Raw genomic sequence first — 24,994 nt, forward strand, 5'->3', positions numbered from 1 at the left:
AGGCCCAAAATTCACATTCTGGGTCCTAAGGCCCAAAAATTCCCAATCAAAAGGCTAAAAGGCGGGTCCTCTGGACGCGTCTGATTCTCGCCTACAAAATTTGGTTTTCAGACAACCACCGACGCCCATAAAACATTTTTTTGGTTGCCGGTGGGGGGAAACTGTGAATACCTAAATTTTGAGGCTCAAAAAGCCAGTTTTCCCGGCCGCGGCGGTGGCGGCCGCCCTTAAAGGCGGCGGTAGCCGCTATCGCAGGCGGCTGCAGTCGCCTGTGAATACCCATTTATTTTGAGGCTCGAAGAGCCAGCTTTCCCGGATTGCAAGCAGTCCGGCCGGACCGAAGGCCATTTTGGGAGTTTACCGAAAGTATGCCAATATGGTACTTGAAACGTCCGGGACATCGCGAGGATCGCGAAACTGGTCCCAGAATATTTTTTGGAGGTCTAGAACTCCCGGAAAAGCCTCCGGAACGAAAAAAGAAAAAGAAAGGGGAAAAGGCACACATGCCCGCCCGCGGGGGTGGGCATGCCCGCCCAGGCCAGGCGGGCATGCCCGCCCAGTATGGCGGGCGTGCCCGCCCTCGAACGCGGGCAGGGGCGCCCGGGATCACGTTTTTTCCTATAAAAAATGGCTCTGGGGCTCCGTTTTGAGACACTCAGTCTGTGTTAACGGACGCTCCTTCTCCCTACGCTCTTTGCGATTCTTTACTGCTTTCTTGCATTTTTTAATTTTAGTTTTATTTTATTGTTGTGATACTTGGTCACTTAAAATTAAATTAAAATTAATTCCCTTAACGAGGAGCTTAACCTGGAGTTAAGAAGCGGTCGACGATTAAATCAGGTACATGAACTGAACTCTGCCTATTTAATTTTAGCACTTCATGCATGCTTCTTTTCTACTCTTAATAATTCTACAACTGCATAAATCCATGCCATCATTAGGCAAACAAATTGCCTCAATTAAATGAATTTAGGCTAAATGCCCGATTAATTAATAATCGCGGTATTAAGGCCTAAATCCGACAATATTGGCTCAAAACACCTAGTTAATTAATAGCTATGGTGTAATCGCCTTTATTTCAAGCAAATCCTGCTTAAGTCCAATTAATTAATAATTGTGGCTAAAAGCCTTAATTGATCACGTTTTGGCAACAAGTTGCCTACAATTAAATCGATCTTTTGGCAAAATGCCTTAAAATTAATCAACTTATTTTGGCAAAAAGCCTTAAATCAATCATTTTGGCGACAATCGCCCAATCAACATCATTTTGGCAATCAAATTGCCTAAATCACTCTTTTGGGCTAAAAGCTTTAAAATCAATCATTTTGGCGACAATCGTCTAAAATTAATCATTTTTGGCAACGATTGCCTAAATCAATCTTTTTGGCTAAAAGCCATTAAAATCAACATTTTGGCATCAAATGCCTAAAAATCAATCAATTCTTTGGCAAAATGCCTAAACAAAATGCACAAAGCATACACACACTCATGCATAAAGCATCCTCATTCAAAGCCCTCTAAAAGAGGCCTATCGAACTACGTTGACTTTGATCTTCCATTCAAACGGAAGTACGTAGGCACGTTTGGGATTTAACCCCGAGCGGCAAGTCAAAATCACATAAACATTTTTCATTGGTCCCAATTACATCATCTTTCACCTTGCAAAGCATTCATCCATAGGTTAGTTCATCAGCATGACATAGTCTCGGGATCCACCTCGGGTTTGTAGACCATGCCTTAAACATTGGGTTAATTAATCTAGTAATTAGGTTAATTAAATTGGAGTCACTTAGGGTTTTTTCCTAGTTTACCCTAAAATAATTAAACAAGGTGGCGACTCATACATTCACGTGCATTTCTGTCCTTTATCATATGCATCATATGCTATGATATTTGGGGGAGGGGTCCACAGCTGTCTTTGTGTTTGTGCATCAGAGGTTCCTTCATTACGATCGCTTTGCCCGACTCTTGTTTCCCATGGCTTCCAACGATAAAGAACTGTGCTACCAGTTTTTACTTCTTCAACCAAACCTGTCTTTTTCAAGAATGTGCCATCCATATACTAAAAGTGTCTGTAGGTTGGGGCTGATAAGGTGGAATGGGCATTCGAGCAACATATGCCATGATAGGCGCCAAACTACCCACTCCTAAAGTAACTTTGCCTTGATGACGAGAGGCGTTGTATATTGTATCAAGTATTATTCCTGCAACGTCCACTCGTTTTCCCTGCAAAATACAGTCCAACACAAACAAGTCTCTTGTTTGGACTTTGGAGGCTTCCACCCGTCCAAACAAGGCATAACACAAATACTTTTGCAGGTATAAAATACTCTTATCTTTTATCCATTTATTTCCAGCATTTCGGGGAGTAAAAGTTGATTGCCCCGTTAGTATTTCCCAAACGGAAGATGCATTCCATCCTTTCAGTTTAGGAGCACATTCACTTTTGGGGAATCCTAACCATTCATGCATTTTACCATATCCCACAGTTAATTCTTCTCCATCCACTCTAAATTTGATGGCCATTTCATTATCATCCACCCAATCAATAGTAGTCAATAACTCTAAACTTAATTTAGCATTTTCAGGGATTTGTAATTGACTAAATATTTCAAAATTTAAAATTTTCAAATATTCCTGCACTTTCACCAAAATGCCAGTAGTCTGTAAAAAGGGTTGGTCAAGAAGATACATACTTGTGAAAGTGCACTTGGCAAGACGTGTGTAGCGTTCCCCTTCCTCCATAGTATATATGGGGAAAGGAGCCTTATATCTGGTGGCCAAATCCTTTCGTGCTGGTGCAGAGGATGAAGATCCTTCCTTGTTTTTCCTGGCTTTTTGCTTGAATGGCATGGTGTGAGTGTGGACGGGGATATTGTTGTTTAAGATATGTAGAAAGGAGGGTTGCTGGGAATTGGTTTTGTAGTGACAGAGTTTGGGGGTTTGTAAAGAAAGGAATTGATTTTCTTATATAGATGAATTTAGGGAAGGATAGGGTTGAGTAGTTAATGGGGAAGTTGAAAAGGAAGAGTTTTGATTGGATTTGAAAGGTTACTTACAGTTTTTGCAGGTTTGAATGCCTTGGGAAGGAGAAGAATTGATTGGAATGTGAGAGGGCAGTTGAAAATTTCTGACCGTTAGAAAGTTGCGCCAAAGATTTGTGGAATCGCGCCAGGAATTTTTCTGGAGTCGCGATCGCGTCTGAAAATTCGCGCTCGCGAATGGTTCTTGCCTGGCCTCTGTCCTCTGTTGTGCCCTAATCGCGCTCGTGCTTGGTATTATTGCGATCGCGAGAGTGAATCTCTTTGCTTCTGACTTGTTTTGCAAAAACTCGCGCTCGCACAGATTAGATGTCGCGCTCGTGAATTGGGATCTTAAAGCTTCTGACTCCCTTTGTGGAAAATTCACGCTCACAAGTTTGGCTTCCTGCAAAAATAGAATTCCCAGCACACTTGATTTTTGATGGGTTTCCTCTTTTTTTTTTTTTTAAACTGATAAAAACAAATAATCAAATAATACATTATAATAAACAAAGTATATTAAGTAGTTATTGAAATTATACATACTTATGAAATCGATTTAAAATGTTACCTGTGGTGGATCCTCAATCCTATTACCCAAACAAAGCTTACACCGTTGTCCATTTACCACGAGTGTAGAACCATTAGATAGATTCTTCAATTCTAATGCTCCATGTTCTGCAACTTTGATTACCTCAAATGGTCCACTCCATCTAGACTTCAGTTTTCCAGGAAATAGGCGTAATCTTGAATTGAATAATAACACTTGGTCTCCTTCCTTAAATGATTTGATTCGAATTTGATTATCATGCCATTTCTTAGTTCTTTCCTTGTATAACTTGGCATTTTCATATGCTAATAATCTGATCTCATCTAGTTCATTTAACTGAAGTTTCCTTTTGTAACCAGCCTTGCTTAAATCAAAATTCAAAGACTTTATTGCCCAATATGCTTTATATTCCAATTCTAGGGGTAGGTGACATGCCTTACCATAAATTAAACGGTAGGGAGACATCCCAATTGGTGTCTTAAATGCCGTTCTATAGGCCCAGAGTGCATCATCGAGTTTAAGCGACCAATCCTTTCGTGATGAATTGACAGTTTTTTCCAAAATCCACTTAAGCTCACGGTTTGAAATTTCCACTTGACCACTAGTTTGTGGATGATATGGGGTAGATACCTTGTGATGTACTCCATATTTCCTCAAAAGGCTTTCAAACGATCTATTTAAAAAGTGCGTACCTCCGTCACTTATGATTGCTCTTGGAACCCCAAATCTGGTAAATAATGCTTTTAAGAATTTGACCACTGTATTGGTGTTGTTTGTGACACAAGCTTGTGCTTCCACCCACTTGGAAACATAGTCAACAGCTACTAAGATATAACTTTTACCCTGTGAAATAGGGAATGGTCCCATGAAGTCTATTCCCCATACATCGAATATCTCTACCTCGAGTATGTTGGATAAAGGCATTTCATCTTTTCGACTTATGTTGCCAACCCTTTGACACCTATCACAATGAGAGACAAATATACGAGCATCGTGGAACAAAGTGGGCCAATAAAAGCCACTTTCCAAAACCTTTGAAGCAGTTCTATTTGCTCCATGATGCCCTCCATATGGACTAGAATGACAATGCATAAGTATATCTTGTATTTCTGTTTCCCCTACACATCTTCTAATTATACCATCCATACATATTTTAAACAAGAATGGTTCATCCCATAAGAAATTTTTAGCATCTGCATAGAGTTTCTTCTTTCGTGCATAAGTCATATCTGGAGGTATGATGTTAGAAGCTAGAAAATTTGCAATGTCAGCATACCAAGGTGTGTGAACATGTTGTACTAACATTAAATTCTCATCTGGAAAATTTTCATTTATAATTGTAGTTTCTCCTATTGGTCCTTCTTCATTTTCTAGACGTGATAAATGATCTGCAACTAAATTTTCAGAACCCTTTTTGTCTCTAATTTCAATGTCAAATTCTTGCAATAATAATACCCATCGAATAAGACGTGGTTTTGCATCTTTTTTAGCAAACAGGTATTTCAATGTAGAATGATCAGTATAGATTATGACTTTTGCTCCTAACAAGTATGATCTGAATTTATCACATGCATACACCACAGCCAACATTTCCTTCTCAGTAGTTGTATAATTCATTTGAGTACTAGTTAGAACATGGCTAGCATAATATATCACATGCAACTTTTTCTCATGTCTTTGGCCTAATACACAACCAACAGCAACATCACTAGCATCACACATTATTTCAAATGGTAATCCCCAATTGGGTTTTGCTATAACAGGCGCACTTACTAATGCCTTCTTTAAAGTTTTAAAAGCCTCTAAACATTCTGGAGAAAAATTAAAAGATGCATCTTTAACAAGTAAGTTAGTTAGAGGTTTAGCAATGATAGAAAAATTTTTTATAAATCTTCTATAAAATCCTGCATGGCCTAGAAAAGATCTTATACCTTTAACCGTAGTAGGAGGAGGTAATTTTTCTACAGCTTCTATCTTTGCCCTATCTATCTGGATTCCTTCCTTACTTATTTTGTGCCCTAAAACAATGCCCTCATCAACCATAAAGTGGCATTTCTCCCAATTCAAAACCAAGTTAGCACTTTCACATCTTGATAATACAAGATCTAGATTTTTCAAACAACCTTCAAATGAATCACCATACACAGAAAAGTCATCCATAAAGACATCCATAATTTCTTCTATGTAGTCATTAAAAATCGCAGTCATGCAACGTTGAAATGTTGCAGGTGCATTGCATAATCCAAAAGGCATGCGTCTATACGCAAATGTACCAAATGGACAAGTAAATGTGGTTTTCTCTTGGTCATTCGGAAAGATATAAATCTGAAAATATCCCGAATATCCATCAAGAAAACAATAGAAAGCATGACCAGCAATTCTTTCTAACATTTGATCTATGAATGGTAATGGAAAATGATCTTTTCTGGTGGCTGAATTAAGTTTTCTATAATCAATACATACCCTCCAACCTGTAGTGGTCCTAGTAGGAATTAGTTCACCATTTTCATTTTTTACTACAGTCATTCCTCCTTTTTTAGGCACACACTGAATTGGACTAACCCATTGGCTATCCGAAATTGGGTATATTATTCCTACATCTAGTAACTTGATAATTTCTTTCTTCACTACTTCTTTCATATTAGGATTAAGTCTCCTTTGTCTTTCTGCCTTAGGTATATGTCCATCCTCAAGATTGATGTAATGCATGACTCGATTTGGACTTATCCCCTTAAGGTCAGAAATTTGCCATCCTATACTCTTAATCCTATTTCTAACAATTTTTAATAAATCATTCTCTTGATCTACAGTTAATTTGTTAGAAATAATTATAAGAAGTGTGTGATCTTTACCTAAGAAAGCATATCGCAAATGACTTGGTAACTCTTTAAGGTCTACTATTGGTGGAACTTCAATTGATGGTGGTAAAGGTTCATGCTCCCTAAGTAACATTTCAGGTCTTAAATTTATAAACTCCTCTTCTTCAATATTGACATTTTCTTCTTCAAATTTTTCATTACCTTCCAAGGTAAATATTTCTTGTATGCATGCATCAACTATGTCAATTCTCATGCAATTTCCCTCATCCATAGGATATTTCATAGCTTTATCTATATGAAACTCAATGACATCATCACCTATCCTAAGGACTAATTTTCCTTCTGAAACATCAATTAATGCTCTCCCTGTGTTCATAAATGGTCTTCCTAAAATAAGAGGGCAATTTTTATCATAAACAAAGTCAAGTATGACGAAATCAGTTGGAAAAATAAATTTGAAAACCTTAACAAGTACATCTTCAATGATACCATAGGGTCTTTTAATAGTTTGGTCAGCAAGTTGTAAAACCATATTAGTTCTTTTAACTTCATCCTCTAGTCCTAATTTCTTAAAGAGAGATAATGGCATCAAATTAATACTTGCTCCTAAATCACATAGACATCTAGGAAAATCTACTTTACCTAATTTGCATGGTATAGTGAAACTCCCTGGATATTTGAGTTTAGTAGGTAACTTACTTGAGATTATGGAGCTACAATCCTCAGTTAGAGTGACTGTCGACACATCTTCCCAACTACGTTTCTTTGAGATCAAATCTTTAAGGAACTTACCGTAGTTTGGAATTTGTGTGATAGCTTCCATGAGCGACATGTTGATATGCAAATTTTTCAGTTTATCAATAAAATTTAAGAACTGCTTATCTTGCTCCTGCTTCTTGAGCCTTTGCGGAAAAGGGGGCCTAGATTGATATGTTTTATCATTGTCCTTCCCCTTATTTTTTCCTGTTTCTTTTCCTCTTGATCCTGCACTATTTACTTTAATGCTCGGTTCACAAACCGGCTCCACAGTTGCATTATTCAAAACATTAACATCAGTACCCGAAGGAACTATTTTATCTACTATTTTTCCACTTCGTAAGGCAATGGCACTTACATTCTCCCTAGGATTCTTTTCTGTATTACTAGGAAGATTTCCCACTTCACGTGAGGAAATGGCACTTGCAAGCTGCCCTACTTGTACCTCCAAATTATGTATGGATGATGAATGATTTTCGAATAACTTGTCAAACTTTGATTCTAACCATTTAAAACTATCATCTTGACTACTCATCTTTTGGTTGAATCCCTCTAGAAATTTATCAAGCTTATTAGTCAATTGTCCCAGCCTATCTTGAGATTGACTAACCTGATTGCCCCTTTCCTGATTATCATGATTTCTCCAAAAGGAATTATGATAATTACGATTTTCAGTATTATAAGTATGTGAGTACGGACCACGAACTTGTCCTTGGACATAATTAACTTGCTCCTCCATACCCGGATGCTTATAATTACATTCATTTGACACATGCCCATTTTGACCGCAATTGTCACAAATAAGAGGTGTTGATTTACTTATGTTTAAGTTATCAATTTTATAAGACAAAGTAGAAATTTGTGCTTGCATCATGGTTAAAGGATCTAATTCATGCACTTTCTTTACTGAATTCTTTGAAGAAGATGAAGACTCATTATTAGTAGTAGAATGACTTACCTGAGCCCTTTCAGTTGGCCATATGCTATTATTATTGGCCAGCTTTCCTCATGAGCAACTTCTTCTAATGGCAAATGCTCAAACCCCCTGGTACGCTGATATTGTTAATTATCTTGTTTGCAAAATCCCTCCTCCCAATTTTTCTTACCAACAAAGGAAAAAATTTTTTCATGATATCAAATTCTACTATTGGGAGGAGCCATTTTTGTTCAAGTATTGTAGTGATCAGCTCTTCAGGAGATGTATACCGGAAACTGAAATAGAAAGTGTCCTTAAATTCTGCCATTCAATGGAATGTGGAGGCCACTTTGGAGCAAACAAGACAGCTGCGCGTATACTAGAAAGTGGTTTGTATTGGCCTAATCTTTTTAAAGATGCTTATAACTATGTTCGTCTTTGTGATCGTTGTCAAAGGTTAGGTAACATTTCGAAGAGACATGAAATGCCCCTGAACAGCATCCTTGAAGTTGAAATCTTCGATGTATGGGGTCTGGACTTTATGGGACCTTTTCCACCATCATATTCAAATCAATACATTCTAGTGGCGGTGGATTATGTGTCAAAGTGGGCAGAAGCTGTTGCTCTTCCAAATAACGATGCCAAAAGTGTGATGAGCTTCATCAAGAAAAACATTTTTACAAGGCATGGAACTCCCAAGGCGATAATCACGGATGGAGGTAAGCATTTTTGTAATAGATATTTAGACTCCCTTCTTGTAAAATATGGTGTCACTCATCGTGTAGGTACTCCATATCATCCTCAAACCAGTGGACAAGTAGAGGTCACTAACAGAGAAATCAAAAAGATCCTCGAAACCACTGTTGGACAATCGAGAAAGGATTGGTCCAAAAAGCTAGACGATGCTCTATGGGCCTACAGAACGGCATTCAAAACGCCTATAGGTATGTCTCCATATCGCATGGTGTATGGTAAGGCTTGTCATCTTCCTGTAGAGTTAGAACATAAGGCGTTTTGGGCCATTCAATTTTTTAACTTTAATGCAAAGGAGGTTGGTCAAAAGCGTTTGCTACAGCTAAACATGATGGATGAAATGCGCCTTCACGCTTATGAAAATGCCAAAATATACAAAGATCGCACCAAACAATGGCATGATAAGCGCATTATCATGAGGGATCTAAAGGTAGGCCAGCAGATGTTGCTCTATAACTCTAGACTTCGGTTATTTCCTGGTAAGTTGCGCTCTAGGTGGTCTGGACCATTCACAATCAAGGAAATCTTTCCTCATGGCGCGATTGAAATAGTGGATGGTAAGTCGAATCGAAGTTTCAAGGTAAATGCTCAACGTTTGAGAAGCTATTATAATGAAACCTTTGAACACATCAAGACTACAATTGGTCTTGCTTAGCCTAAATTAAGATAAGTGCGTCGAACTTAACGACGTTAAACAAAAGTGCTCATGGGAGACAACCCATCTATTTTTTAAATTTTCGTCCATTTATTTATTTTTATTCCCTATTTTATTTGTCAAAATCCCAAATTTTCTCCATAAGTGTTCTTTTGTTTAGTTAAGAGTTTTTGTAGGAAAAAGTGGAAATCCAGAACCAAGCACGCCCTAGCCGTGCTGGGTGGCACGCCCGTGCCATGAGATGAGAAGCCAGCCCACCCAGGCGTGCCCATCAGCACGCCCGTGCCATAGAAAAGAGATTAACACACTTGAAGGTCAGAGGAGAGCACGCCCTAGCCGTGCTAAGTGGCACGCCCAAGTCGCGAGCGCGACATTCACAAGCGCGAGCGCGACAATTAGAAAAGAGAGTCAGAAGATTTACAAGAAAAACTCGCGAGCGCATCTCCCATATATGCGGGCGCGAGCTGAAGTCGTGAGCGCGACATTCATATGCGCGGGCGCGACAAGCAGATCTGAGGGTCAGAAGCAATTGGACCAGAAGACGCGAGAAGACGCGAGCGCGATATTCATATGCGCGGGCGCGAGAAAGCACCTTTGAGAGGCAGAAAGTTTGCCAGCAAAATACGCGAGCGCGATTTTCATATGCGCGAGCGCGAAAAGAACTTGAGAGGCAGAGAAGAGCACGCCCGAGCCGTGCTATGTAGCACGCCCGTGCCAGGTACGCCACTTTTGTTGTTTTGCAGGTCAGAGGGGAGCACGCCCAGGCCGTGCTCATCAGCACGGCCGTGCCACGATCAGACCAACTCATTTATTGGCGCCCCTATTTAAAGAGCATGCCTCCAAACTTTCTCTTTTCCATCTCGCACGCCCTAGCCGTCAACTCCTTTCTCTCAAACTTTCTCTTTTCTTCTCCCTTTTCTCTCAAATCAAACACTCTCCACCCAAAATTTTCACATAATCAACTCCAACAATGCCTCCTAGATACAAACGTAGCAGACTCGCATCATCCGTTGCTGCTCGGACGCGTTCGACTACGCAATCCTCCACGGCTCCTCAACCTCCTTCACCTCCTGAAATTCCATTCGAATTTGCCTCATCTGATCAACAAGAAAGGTACACAAAATTATCTCTTCGGCCTATTTTACCGAATAGATTTATCGATGAGGCTGCCTTAGCGCAAGTGGGTCTTAGGGATATTGTGTTAGACCCTCTTAAGAGAATAGGATGGGGGGAATTTATTGATATGAAGGACTTAGTCTATGCCCCTCTAACTCTAGAATTTCTGAGTTCCTATCGCGCTTTTATTCCGTTATTGTCTAATTCACCACCAAGCAGGGTTAACTTTAGGCTTCTTAGTCAAGACTTTGAACTAACTGTGAATGAAATTAGCCACATTTTTGGGTTTCCTACAGACAATAGCCAGATACAAATATCTAGTGATTTTAGTGCGCGTAATACTTGGCAAAATTTGACAGGTGAAGTGAATTACAATCCTAGATATTCTAAAGCATCCAAGTTAAAAAAAACCTTCCTTGCGCTACATTCACAAATTCTTATCTAATTCCATTTTTGGAAGGAGTGAAAGCGATGGGGTACTAAGTTTGAACGAATTATATTTTCTGTGGGCTATTGAGAATGGGGTTTTATTGAATGTTGGTTATTGGCTCTGCCAAAAATTTGGAAAGGTGGCTGGAGCCGACAAGGGGGCCATAATGGTGGGATGTTTTGTAACTCGGATTGCTAGATACTTACAGGTTTGGAACCCGGCTAGGCCAATTTATGATAGTATAGGAGGAGGGCGTAATACTAGACTGGACCTAGATGTTATGATACATATGAAACTGATTGAAAAAGTCGGGGATACATATCAAGTAGTGGGCGCCCCAGAGGCTAATCCTGATGATGCAGGAGCAGAGGCAGCCGGTGGAGCTAACATGGAAGAGGATAATCCTCCTCCTTTTCCTTCTTCTTTTAGTGCAGGTACTTCCGGTGTCGGTCCATCGTTCCAAGGCACAGCCAACATGTCGAACGATGAAGTCCTTACAAGAATGATGTCTCGGATGGACCTCTTTGACACGCACCTTAAATGTATGGAAACGATGATCGCAGACCGTTTCCAGTCCATCGAGATTATGAACGGCAGTCTTGATTCTCGGATGGACACCATGCAAGGCCAACTCCAGACCATCCTCCAGCTTCTGCAGTCACCTCCACCTCCAGAGAATTGACAGATTTCTCACTTTTCTTTGTTTTATTTTTGTTTATTTGTTCTAATACATTGTCTTGGTTGCTTTCACTTTAGTTTATTTGTTATTTGAATTTTTATAACTTTTTAGTAGTTTGTTTTGTTCTTAATGTTTAGTTGCTCTTTTAGCTAAGACTCTTCCCACACCCGTTCTATTGTATTGTTCAATACAATGTTGGTAAGATTTCTTCGTCTCTCTTACTGCTTTCCTTCTCGTAATGCAATAAGTTTGGGGAATTTATGCACATTGGGGACAATGTGATTGATTGAATTGGGGGAAGGGAATTTTGGCAAAAATGTTTGTTTTTGTTTAACATTTTTGGAATGATTACAAGTAAGCTTGAAAGTTCTCATGTCTAGTAATGAGTGTTAAATATAGTCGATTCTAAATTCTAGCATATTTAAGTTTTGAATTTGAATTTTTGACTCAATCATGTTCATTGATCTAAACTATTTGTTTCTAGACTCTTAAAACACTGATTTTTATGAAAGTTATGATATAAAGGTGTGTTTTACTCTAAAGTATTTTAAACCTTGGCATTCCTAGAACAAAAATTAGAACTTCCTTCGAGGCGAGATATTTAAATGTTTACATCTTGAAAGAGATGATTTAGGCAATTTTTGTTGACACTTATATAGCCTAAACTACCTAAACAAAAATATATGACCTTTGAAACCCACTTTGAAGCTTTAAACCGTACAATTTTCTTCTTCACCATAAATAAACCAGGCCATTAAAGCCAAATTCAAATCTCTTACCCTAAGTACAAAGGATTGTATGATTAAAAGATTCGACTTTTAATTAGAATATAGCAACAAAGAGGGAGAATTCATCAATCAATACTAGCAAATAAAGAAAAGAGGAAAGAATCAAGAAAGGCACATGCAAAGCAATCAAAAGAATGCAAGAAGAATGGTAAAGCAAGTAAGAATAGTGCCAAAATATTAAGAAAAGACCTTGCACAAGATGCCTCTAGCTAGTAAGAAAGCTTCAAAACCAACACTCCCTAAAACTAGTAAAAGTTTAATTAAAATAGAATCTTGAATATTATACATTCTTTTGTACTCTTTGACTACCTTTTTATCCTTTCTTTTGATTAAGCAAAATTTGCACCAAGAAAGCCCCATTACAACCCAAAATAAAGACCTTTTGATCTTTTAATTGTATGCATTTAAATCGTGGAGAAAGAATGACTAATTCTGCATATGGGAATGCCACTGTTACACTATCAATTGTCTTATTTTTGAAAGGTTGAAAATTCTTTAGATAATTCATGTCCTATTTATCATAAATTGAATAAATATTAGTGTTGACAATCTCTTTAAACTTGTATTTTACTCAATGAATGTGTTTTATTCAAAAATAAAAGTCAAACTTAAGTATGATTAGCATGGAGAACGATTGAGTTTATTCACTTGTTTACTAATCATGACATCATGAAAGATTATGGAAATCATCTCCAACCATGTTAAACTAGTGTCGTCAAATTATTTTTCCTTTAGTTTTGTTGCTTGAGGACAAGCAATGGTTTAAGTTTGGGGAATTTTGATAAGTGTAAATTTTATAGTGTTTTTAATATAGTTTTTATTAGAATTTTAGTAAGTTTTTACTTCTTTAATTTAATTTTAAATCACTTTTAGTGTAATTGTGTTTAAAAGCTTCCTTGGTCTTTAATCCGCTTGATCTAAGAGAAAATTGCAGAAATTTGGCGCAGAAAAGAACTTTAGAATGCAAGGCACTCAGCTTCTAGCACGCCCAGCCCGTGCTGGAAGGCACGCCCGTGCTAGAAGCCAAGTAAACCAAAGAAGAGACAGAAGAGAGCACGGCCAGGGTGTGTCAAAAGGCACGGCCGTGCTACAATGGGACTAGGGCGTGTCAAGCATAGCACGCCCATGGCAACTCTAGACAGACTTCCAGAGAAGAGCACGCCCTGCCTGTGCTCTGTAGCACGCCCGTGCCTCAGTACTTCACTAGCCCGTGCTACCTAGCACGCCCCGTGCTTCACTAGCCAGACCTCCAGACTACAGCACGCCCAGCCCGTGCCATGAAGCACGCCCGTGCTGCCCAGGCGGAACCAGCGTGAATTTAACATGCAAATCAAGCCTTTCTCACATGGGCCGACTTCAGGGAGTTTCCTAAACACACTAAACAAGACCTGGACCTATTCTTGAAGAAAAAGGAGTCCTAATCAAGAAGAAATCAAGAGCCTAAACAGTTATGATCTCCTATAAAGGATTTTGTGCTAAATAAGGATTCTATTTTCCTAAAAGGAGTCAGACTTGCCTTCAGGATCTCTATATAAAGGGAGGAACTTCTCATAGTAAGAGAGGTCATTTTTGGTGCAACACTTCACATAATTCTCTTCTTCTCAAAGATTTCAAGCTTTAAATAATTGTGCTAAGATTCAAGGAAGCCATCAACATAGTTGTGATACAGTTTTTATTCTAAACTCTTCATCTTGTTTCTTCCTTTATTATTGTCTTTAAATATAATGAATGATTCAAGTATGATTGAGCTTAATTTAATTACTATGTCTAGCTAAACTTTTATACTAGGGATTTGATGTAATTTAATTCGATTCCAGCTTATAATATTAGATTTATTTTTCTTTGTTCTTGTTATAACTTATTATTATGCTTAAGGCTTCCAGGCAGAAAAATTCCCCTGGATTGAATTATTTCAATAACCACATTCGGGAGAAGGGTTATTGATATGAACAAGGTAATAATTTACTTGAGAATAATAACTTGATGTGGAAACTATATGGTTTGACTCAAGGGGGGCTTTCATAAGTTAATAAAGTATTAAGTTGTGAATTCATAAAACAACCATAAAACCTAATGATCTGATTCATTTTAATTTCACTATTAAGATAGGTGATTAAATTGGATTAGAATAGCTAACAATAAATCGGGAGAGCTTGTTAGTAACCTTAGGGTTGTTTTCTCCTACTTGAACAATTAAACTTGATTAATGAACTAATAGAATAAGCTGGGTAGAATTAAATGAAATCAAATTCCCTAGTAGCTTAATCCCCTGATTTCTTTTCACCTAAATTTTGTGTTTGATCTCTTTTACTTTGAATTTTATTTACTTTACAGCGAATTCCTTTTATCATCACCTAAATAATAATAGGTTAACATAATTTTGGTAATTGATAAACAATCCCTGTGGATACGATACTTTCTTACTCTATATTACTTGTTGCGATTTCGTACACTTGCGAAAACCGCTGTCAGCCATCTCTTCTAGTAGCTCAATTGCATCAGTAGTAGTCTTCTTCATTAATGATCCTCCTGCCATGGCATCTATAGTTCCTCTTGTAGAAGGTGTCACCCCATTGTAGAAGGTTTGAATCAATATATTTTGGGGAAGGCCATGGTGTGGGCAAACTCGTTGGAGCTCTTTATAGCGATCCCATGCCTCATATAGGGACTCATTTTCATGCTGGGTAAATGAGGTTATTTCTTTGATAAGCCTAGCGGTTTTTGCTAGTGGGAAATACTTTGATAGGAAGGCTTGGGCTAGTTCTTCCCAGGTAGTGATAGAGTTTGGTGGTAATGAATTCAACCAAGCTTTTGCCTTGTCTTTCAATGTGAAAGGAAATAGACGTAACTTGATGGCATCTGCTGGTACCGAATTCATCTTGAATGTATCACAGATTTCAAGAAAACTGGCTATATGTGAGTTAGGATCCTCATTTGGTAATCCGTAGAACTGAACACTATTTTGGAGCATTTGTAATAAAGCCGGTTTAATCTCAAACTGGTTAGCATTTACCGGTGGACGTACTACTCCCTTTTGTGAACCATTTAAACTTGGAGTCACAAAGTCCATTAACCTCTGTGGTGGATTTCCATCACCCATGATTCTTGAATTTCTTCTTTTCTTCTTCTTTTTTCGTTGTGAAAGAAATTGTTCAATCTCAGGTTGATAATCCTCCAATTCACTGTTTGAAGATCTGGTACTTGGCATATGAGTTATGTAAACTGTGTGTTCCTGCAAAATTTTGAATCAACTATAAGTATGTATCTTAATTAAAATAAAATGCAAATCACATATAAGAATATTTCGTTAAATGACAGAACACCGTTCCCCGGCAACGGCGCCAAAAACTTGTTGCGTTTCTTTTGAGTTCTCGCAAGTATACGAATCGCAACGTAGTAATAAAAGATCAATCCCACGAAGAACGGGTTGAGTCCACTTGCTACTTTATTCTTAATGATGTGTTTACAAAAATAAATACAGAAGTGATTATTTTCTATTTATGCTAAGGATAATGTTTAATTAAATTAAAAGACAAGTGTACAGTCAAATACTTAGTATAATTAATCACAAAGACAGGTGTGTAGTAAAATACTTAGAATAATTAATCATGCACAGGGTTTTCTCTTTTCTATTCAAAAGCTTGTAATATACAATAAAGAATTCTTTAATTACATATGGTATAATTTAATTCAACTTTTCAGTATAGAATTACACTTTCTATTATATGTATTTCTACATATAACAAAATCCCTATCTTGTTGAATATTAAACCTAATTCTTATTCTTTGATTATTTCAATAAGACAGTTTTAACTTCAACAGAAATAAGTGAAATATTCATATGCAAATTCAATTCAATGAATTAAATCTCTTTGATCTTTACTAAACTATTTCCTTCTGAGAATATAATCTAGTAACTTTGATTAAACAAAGACCAAAAGATAACTTAAAGAATTTTTATTGAATACTATCAATTAAATATTGTTGCTTTGCATAGAAGAGTTATGAAGAACAACATACAATAAGTCTATAAAACAAGAGAAAGCAAGAATGTAACTCAAGCCTCCGGAGGGCGTCACACCTCGAGGAACTTCTTGGTGTTTCTTGGCACAATCAATAACAAGTGACTTTCGTCAATCTTGCTCTAAGTACTACTAACACACTTCTCCTAATACAATCTAAGTGTTTTGTGAATCTAACTCTGAATAAGAATTAATTCTGTATCTCTCTGTCTCTTTTTTTTTTTTTTGCTTCACTTTGATTGCTATTTATAAAGGAGGAGAGTGATGGTGGTGTTGGTAGTGATTGGTTGGCCAAGAGGTGCTTGAGGTGACTTCTCTTGGGAGGAGTCCCGACCCTTGCATGGAAAGATATGATTCTCTGATGAAAAGGCAGCAATTACGTCTCCTGGAAATCTCGACTCGCGCTCGTGCTTGTAAAGGTCGCGCTCGCGACTTTTTCTCCAAATGCTTCTGCCTTTCAGAAGTTCTTTTCGCGCTCGCGCATCTTGAAGTCGCGCTCGCGACTTTTGCCGGCAAACCTTCTGCCTCTCAAAAGTGATTCTCGTGCCCGTGCAGTTGGAAGGCGCGCTCGCGACTTTTGCTTTAATTGTTTCTGACTCTCAAATCTGCTTGTCGCGCCCGCGTAGGTTGATGTCGCGCTCGCGACTTTCTTTTTCTGGGTGTGGGTTGCGCGCGCGTCCTCTTGTAGCGCTCGCGACTTTGGGCATTTTCCTTTGTTGCGACTTGCTTCGCGGCGCGAGGTCTGATTTAAGGATTCTTTCCATTTTTCAACTTGTTTTGGCCTTATTTTTGTATAGAATAAATCTTTGCTTCGACTGTGTTCCTAAAAATTACTTTGAAACAAAAACAACACAAACAAACGTAAAATGTACAAAAACAATCATGCATTTATGCAATTTATATCAAAATAACATAACAAGATTTGCCCGCTTTGCGAGGCTATCACTAGGACACCTAGGATAGGACCCAATGGGATGTGATATGTAAGGTAGAGTGCTTAGGGCTGGACGCCTCGACTTTTCGAAAGGCCCTAAGTTCTCAAAAAAAAAAAAAATTTTTTTTTTTGGGCTTTAGGGGCCAAAATGTGAATTTTTGGGCCTTAGGCCAAATTGGGAATTTTTGGGCCTCTATGGCAAAGAATGTGAACTTTTGGGCCTTAGTGGCCAAATTGTGAACTTCTGGCCCAATTGAGAATTTTTGGGCCTTAGGGGCCAAATTGAGAATTTTTGGGCCTCTGTGGCCAAATTGAAAATTTTTGGGCCTCTGTGGCCAAATTGGAAATTTTTGGGCCTCTGGGGCCAAAATGGGTATTCTTGGGCCTCTGGGGCCAAATTGAGAATTTTTGGGCCTCTGTGGCCAAATTGGAAATTTTTGGGCCTTAGGGACCAAAATGTGAACTTCTGGGCCATTGTAGCCAAATTGGGCATTTTTGGGCCTTTGGGGCCAAATTGAGAATTTTTGGGCCTTCAGGGCCAAATTGAGAATTTTTTGGGCTTTAGGGGCCAAAATGTGAACTTCTGGGCCTTTGTGGCCAAATTGGGCATTTTTGGGCCTTTGGGGCCAAATTGAGAATTTTTGGGCCTTAGGGGCCAAATTGTGAATTTTGGGCCTCTGTGGCCAAAATGTAATTTTCCAGGTCTCAGGGACCAAAATGTGATTTTCCAGCTTTGAAATGGAATTTTTTTTTTTTGTGAAGTATGGGATGAATGCGTGAATGCGCACAACATCACAACATAATTCATTTTAATGGAATGATTCAGCATCATTGGGTGCATACAGCCCTAAAGGATAGTGATGGAGGTCCATCTAGCCTAGCCTTACAAGCTGTCCTAGACATGGGCCTTGGTCTTGATTCCATTAGTGAAGTTAATGAAGACAGTCCAAGTGAAGATGGGCTTGGTGGGAGTGACATGTTCAATCTGAAGCTACAGCTCCTTTTAGGGCCATTTGGGTTCCTTCAAACCATCATCTTTGAAGACAATAATCAAGGAGCACTTGGTTGATCATTGACTATGAATTCCAGCTCATTTGTGTTGTTTTCAAACTTAGTTAGGTGTTCTTTGAATTGTGCCTTTGAATGAGTTATTTCAAACTTAGTTAGGTGTCCTTTGAATAAGTTGTTTTCAACCTAGTTAGGTGTATCTTTGAATGTATTGTTTTCAACCTAGTTAGGTGTCCTTTGAAATTGTGTCTTTGAACAACACATTCAAAGGGAGTTTATAGCTATCTCTTGTTTCCCTATATAAAGGGACTTTGTGTATTTTGAAAGGGAGATTTGGAATAACAAGAAAGTGTTAATCACATTTGGGTTTTATTAGTTTCTAAAAACTATTGGGTTTTGTTTGTTTCCAAAAACAATCATCTATCTTTTTTCATTTTAATCTTCACCATCAACTATCTTAGCCTTTCATCACATTTTGAATCAAGTTACTGTAGCACGGATGCTTCTGAGTTCCTGTAGCAAGTTACTGTAGCACTCGTGTTTCTCTATCAAAACCACAGTCCTTTCCACCACGCCATCAGTTGGTATCAGAGCCAACAATCTTACCTTCTTTCACTTTCATTTGTTTTCAAGTTATGCTTAATAACCAACAAGCATCTCTTAACAAAGACAAACAAGTCATGTTAGAAGATCAAGATCTAGCCTCAGCAATTGAGAAAATGAGGTTGGAAATGGAAGTTCTTAAGGCCAAGAATGAAGCCTTAGAAACACTCATCCAAAATACTCCCCCAAATACCCAAAGTCCTCATGAAGAGGAACTGACTAATGAAGATTTCAATGGAGAGGACCAACACCTTGTGTTGGGACGTGGAGGTTTTAGAGGGAGAGGGAGAGGATTATTTCATGGAGGATTTGGCCAAGGGGCAAGGCGTTTGCCACCACCCATCCGTGTTGAAAGACAAGAAGAATCTTTCAACTATAAAATCGAATTACCTGAATTTCATGGTAAGATCGATGCTGATGCCTATCTTGAATGGATATACTCAATGGAGAGATCCTTTGAACTGAGGGAGGTGTCCGAAGACAAAAGAATGAAGCTTGCTGCTATGAAGTTGAAGGGATATGCTGCCCTTTGGTGGGATAATTTGCAAAAACGAAGGATGAGGGAAGGGAGGCCTCAAATTACTCAATGGGATAGGATGAAAGAAGAGATGGATGCGGTGTTCTTGCCACCCCATTATAGACAGAAAATGATTGAGAAAATGTTGAGCCTCAAACAAGATACTAAAACCGTGGAACAATACACCATGGAATTTGAGGAATTCTTATTGAAGTGTGAGGTCGAGGAGACCGAGGAGCTGATCATGGGGCGTTTTCTCCAAGGCTTGCGATTCGACATCCAAGACATGGTAAGCTTCTATCCTTATGAATCTCTTATTGAATTGAAGAGATTAGCACTAAGAAGTGAGACAAGTTTGAAGCATTCACACCAAAACAAAACCAATATCAGACCTTATAACTACAAACCCAGCTCTAGTAGCCCCAATGCTGCCCCTATCAAGACCACATACACACCTTCACCAAAACCCCCCCTTAAAAACACTTCCAACACACCAAGAAATACCCAATCTGTCCCACCATCCAAAAGTACCTCTAAGAATGCTTTGAAATGTTTCAAATGCCAAGGGTATGGACACTTCCAATCTGAATGTCCTTCAAGGAAAGTAATGACCCTTAGAGAGATAGAGGAGATTGAGGAAGAAATATACCATGCTGATTCTGTTGCAGTAAATAGTGAATTGAATGTTGATGAGGGAGATATGCTAGTTTGTGATGCAATGGAAGATGGGGAGTGTTTAGTGATGATGCGTATTTTGAATATTGAAAAGAATGAGGAGGATTGGAGGAGGAAATCCTTATTTCACACTAGATGTTTGACAAAAAATAAATTGTGTGAAGTTATTATTGATAGTGGTGCATGTGAGAATGTTGTATCCAATGAAATGGTTGCGAAGTTGGGACTGAAAACTGAGCCAATTGACAACCCTTATAGATTGGCTTGGCTGAATTCTGAGCATGAAATTAAAGTCACTAAGAAGTGTCTAGTTCCTTTTGCAATTGGGCAATACGTGGATGAGGTGAGCTGCCATGTTATCCCAATGACAGCTTGTCACTTGCTTCTTGGGAGACCTTGGTTGTATGATAAGGATGTGCAACACCAAGGAAAGGCCAATACTTACACCTTTTTCCATGAGGGTAACACCATCTTGCTCACACCGTTACTACCCGAGAAGCGAAAGAAGAAAAGAGAAGTTGGAATGGTTGGATTGTTATCCAATGATGAGAAGAGTGAGATCATGGAAGGGCTGCCTAGCTATGTTCCAATTGATGTGGAGGATGAGCCTAAACAGAATCATGTGATTCCAAAAGAGGTACAATTTCTTATTAGAGAGTTTGAGAGAGTTTTCCCGAACACTTTACCTATCGGTTTGCCCCCTCTAAGATCAATACAACATGAGATCAGTTTTGTTCCGGGAGCTCAAATTCCTCATAAGCACTCCTATAGAATGAGTCCTAAAGAGAGTGATGAATTACAAAAGCAAGTTGATGAATTGTTAAAGAGAGGCTTTATAAGGGAGAGTGTTTCTCCTTGTGTTGTGCCAGCCTTTGTTGTTCCTAAAAAGAATGGCAAGTGGAGAATGGTGATAGATTCAAGGGCTGTTAACAAGATAACGATCAAGTACAGGTTTCCTATTCCAAGGCTTGATGATATGCTTGATCGATTGTGTGAACCCCTTCCCCAAATGTCATATGCATGTGATGCATATGATGAATGAGAAGAAATACACGTGATGTGTGTGAGTCGCCACCTTGTTTAATTATTTAAGGGTAAACTAGGAAAAAACCCTAAGTGACTCCATTTTTAATTAACCTAGTTACTAGATTAATTATCCCAATGTTTAAGGCACAGTCTGCGAACCCGAGGTGGATCCCGAGACTATGTCATGTTGATGAACTAACCGATGAATGAATGCTTTGCAAGGTAAATGATGGATTAATGAAATGTTTGAGTGATTTTGACTTGCCACCCGGGGTGAAATCCCGAACGTGCCTACGTACTTCCGTTTGAATGGAAGATCAAAGTCAACGTAGTTCGATAGGCCTTCTTTGAAGGGCTTTGAATGGGTATGCTTTATGCATGAGTGTGTATGCTTTATGCATGATTTTGTGTATGCTTTGTGCATTTTGTGTGTATGCTTTGTGCATGATTTTGTGTATGCTTTGTGCATTTTTGTGTGTATGCTTTGTGCATAAGTGTGTATGCTTTGTGCATGAGTGTGTATGCTTTGTGCATAAGTGTGTATGCTTTGTGCATAAGTGTGTATGCTTTGTGCATAAGTGTGTATGCATTGTGCATGATTTTGTGTATGCTTTGTGCATGATTGAGTGTATGCTTTGTGCATGATTTAATGTATGCTTGGTGCATGATTTTTGTTTAGGCATTTTGCCAAAAGATCGATTGATTCGATTAGGCGTTCGTCGCCAAAGAAGTTGGTTTTAAGGCATTTGTGCCAAAATGGTTCATTTAAACGATTTGTCGCTTAAAAGATTGATTTTAAGGCCTTTGGCCGAAAATTGGTTCATTTTAAGGCATTTCGCCAAAAATGTCGATTTTAAGCGATTTGTCGCTAAAACGGTTGATTTTACGGTTTTAAGCCGAAAATGGTTGATTTTAGGCCTTTGGCCAAAAGGTATTATTTTAGGCAATTAGTTTGCCAAAATGTGCGATTTAGGCTTTAATGCCACGATTATCAATTAATCGGGCGTTCGAGCTTAATCACAATTTATTGTTGAAACGTGATTGATTAAGGCTTTTAGCCACAATTATTGATTAATTGGACTTAAGCCAGATTTATTCGAAATAAGGCGATTGAACCGTAGTTATTAATTAACTAGGCTCTTTAGCCAATATTGTCGGATTTAAGCTTAACTACCACAATTATTAATTAATCGGGCGTTAAGCTTAATCATGTTTGTTTTTATTAAAGCAGTTTATTTACCAAAAAAATAATGACGTGGATGCATTTATGCAATTGTAGAATTATTAAGAGTAGAAGAGAAATATGCATGAAGTGCTAACATTAAATAGGCAGAGTTTTGTTTACATACCTGATTTAATCGACGACCGCTTCTTAACTCCCGATTAAGCTCCTCGCTTAGGAAATATTAATTAATTTTAATTTGTTTAATTTTAATGTCCAAATATCACAATAAAAATGCAATAAAAAATTAAATTAAATGCAAAAAGCGGTAAAGAAAACGCAAGGAGCGTGAGAGGGAGAAGGATTCGTCCGTCAAAACGGACAAGGTGTACCAAAATTAGGCTGAAAATGGCCTATTTATAGGCCAAAATCGGACCCAGGGCGGCAGGTGCCGCCGGGCTGGGCGGCAGCTGCCGCCCAGGAGGCTTGGCGGCAGGTGCCGCCTGGCTGGGCGGCAGCTGCCGCCCTGTCGGTGGGGCGGCAGGCGCCGCCCATGCTGGGCGGCAGGTGCCGCCCAGTCGGTGGGGCGGCAGGCGCCGCCCATGCTGGGCGGCTGCTGCCGCCTAGGCGGTGGGGCGGCAGGTGCCGCCCAGGCTGGGCGGCAGCTGCCGCCGTGTCCAGCGGCCGGCGCCGCCGTAGCTGGTGGTGGCCACCATGTCTCGCTCCGGGAGCTTTTTTGGGAGTTTCCGACCTCCAAAAATCATTCCGGGACCGTCAAATTTACTATAGCAAAGTCAAATTCACTGTAGAAAATTTTATTATTCACAGTCCGGGAAAATTTGCTTTTTGAGCCTCAAAATTTGAGTATTCACAGATTGCATGGAGCTTCAATTTTCTCAAGGATTGATCTTGCAAATGGATTCTACCAAATTCGTGTTAGAGAAGGTGATGAGTGGAAGACAGCCTTCAAGACCAATGAGGGGCTGTATGAATGGTTGGTCATGCCTATGGGACTCTCTAATTCACCTTCCACCTTTATGCAACTCATGAATGAGGTACTCAAACCTTTTCTTAACAAATTTGTGGTGATATACTTTGATGATATTCTGATCTTTAGTACTAGTTTACATGAGCATTATATGCATTTGAGACTTGTTTTTGAGGTTTTGGACCGTGAATCATTGTATGCTAATGTAGAGAAGTGTCATTTTTGTGATAGCACCATTGGTTTTTTAGGGTATGTTGTATCTAAAGATGGTATAAGTATGGATTCTGAAAAGGTCAAGGCCATTGTTGATTGGCCTATTCCAAACAATCTGTTTCAAGTAAGGAGTTTTCATGGGTTTTGTTCTTTTTATAGGAGATTCATTAAAGGTTTTAGTACTATAACAAGTCCTATAACAGACTGCATGAAAAAAGGGGTGTTTAAATGGACACCTCAAGCCACCCTTGCTTTTAACACTTTAAAGAATGCAATGACAAAAGCTCATGTTTTGGCCTTGCCTAATTTCAACTTACCTTTTGAATTGGAGTGTGATGCTAGTGGGGTTGGGATAGGGGCTGTTTTGAGTCAAGAAGGCAAACCTATTGCATTTTTTAGTGAAAAATTGAATGAGTGTAGGAGAAAATATTCTGCCTATGATCTTGAGTTCTATGCCTTGATTCGTGCTCTAAGACATTGGAGTGCATATTTGTTGGCTAACTCTTTCATCTTATTTACTGACCATCAAGCCCTCAAATACATACAAAGTCAAGCTAAGTTAAGCAAGAGACATGCATCTTGGGTTGAATACATGCAATCTTTTGATTTTGTAGTGAAGTATAGGGATGGTCCAAGTAATAGAGTGGCTGATGCATTGTCTAGGAGATATGAGGTTCTTAGTACCATGCATGCTCATGTAATAGGATTTGAGAATATTAAGACCTTGTATGAGAGTGATGGGGATTTCGGTCAAATTTGGGAGAGAGTTAGGAAAGATGGTGCATTTAGGGACTTCACTATTCATGATGGTTATCTTCTCAAGCTTGATGCTGTTTGTGTTCCTCAAAGCTCTTTAAGGGAAGCAATTCTTAAGGAAGTCCATGGTGGAGGCCTAGCCGGTCACTTTGGAAGAGACAAAACCTATGAATTGGCAAGCAAAAATTTCTATTGGCCAAAGATGTGGAAAGAGATTTCAAGACTTGTTGAGGGTTGTAATACTTGTAAGCAATCCAAGATGACCTTACAAGCTCACGGACCATACATGCCTTTGCCGATTCCAAGCTCACCATGGGAAGATGTAAGTATTGATTTCATTGTTGGCTTGCCGAGAACAAGACGAAATAATGATTCCATTATGGTTGTAGTAGATAGATTCTCAAAAATGGCTCATTTTATTGCTTGTAACAAAACTAATGATGCATCTCATATTCTGAATTTGTACTTTGAAAATGTTGTAAAACTCCATGGAATTCCTAGGAGCATAGTAAGTGATAGGGATGTAAAGTTTTTGAGTCATTTTTGGAGGCATTTGTGGGCAAGGTTAGGAACTACCTTGAAGTTCAGTACGGCTTTTCATCCTCAAA

General features: G+C 38.8%; 1 protein-coding gene and 1 non-coding gene across 2 annotated transcripts; one reads left to right on the plus strand and one right to left on the minus strand.

The window, feature by feature from the left end:
- Positions 1–2,040: 2,040 nt before the first annotated feature.
- Positions 2,041–15,690, minus strand: LOC149495556 (uncharacterized). Its single transcript, XM_089723198.1, has 8 exons — positions 14,946–15,690; positions 7,387–8,150; positions 5,502–7,341; positions 5,147–5,381; positions 4,006–4,531; positions 3,592–3,738; positions 3,233–3,426; positions 2,041–2,602 (listed from the first exon to the last, which is right to left on the minus strand). The coding sequence occupies exons 1-8, from the start codon at positions 15,688–15,690 to the stop codon at positions 2,041–2,043; spliced, it is 5,013 nt and encodes a 1,670-aa protein (XP_089579324.1).
- LOC149495557 (small nucleolar RNA R71) lies at positions 15,089–15,195 on the plus strand. Its single transcript, XR_016321510.1, has one exon. It is a non-coding gene; the product is annotated as a small nucleolar RNA R71 (small nucleolar RNA).
- Positions 15,691–24,994: the final 9,304 nt, after the last annotated feature.

The sequence above is a fragment of the Jatropha curcas genome, chromosome 6 (genome assembly GCF_041381405.1).
Source record: "Jatropha curcas cultivar XTBG-Jc1 chromosome 6, XTBG_Jcur_1.0, whole genome shotgun sequence".
NCBI classification, from domain to species: Eukaryota; Viridiplantae; Streptophyta; class Magnoliopsida; order Malpighiales; family Euphorbiaceae; genus Jatropha; species Jatropha curcas.

Coding starts and splice junctions, on each gene's coding strand:
- LOC149495556 (XM_089723198.1), bottom strand. CDS start 15,690: ATGCCAAGTACCAGATCTTCAAACAGTGAATTGGAGGATTATCAACCT. Junction 5,382..5,501: donor TCCTCCTACTACGGTTAAAG/GTATAAGATCTT, acceptor ATTTTTCTCCAG/AATGTTTAGAGGCTTTTAAA. Junction 4,532..5,146: donor AAGGAAATGTTGGCTGTGGT/GTATGCATGTGA, acceptor TCATTGTGATAG/GTGTCAAAGGGTTGGCAACA.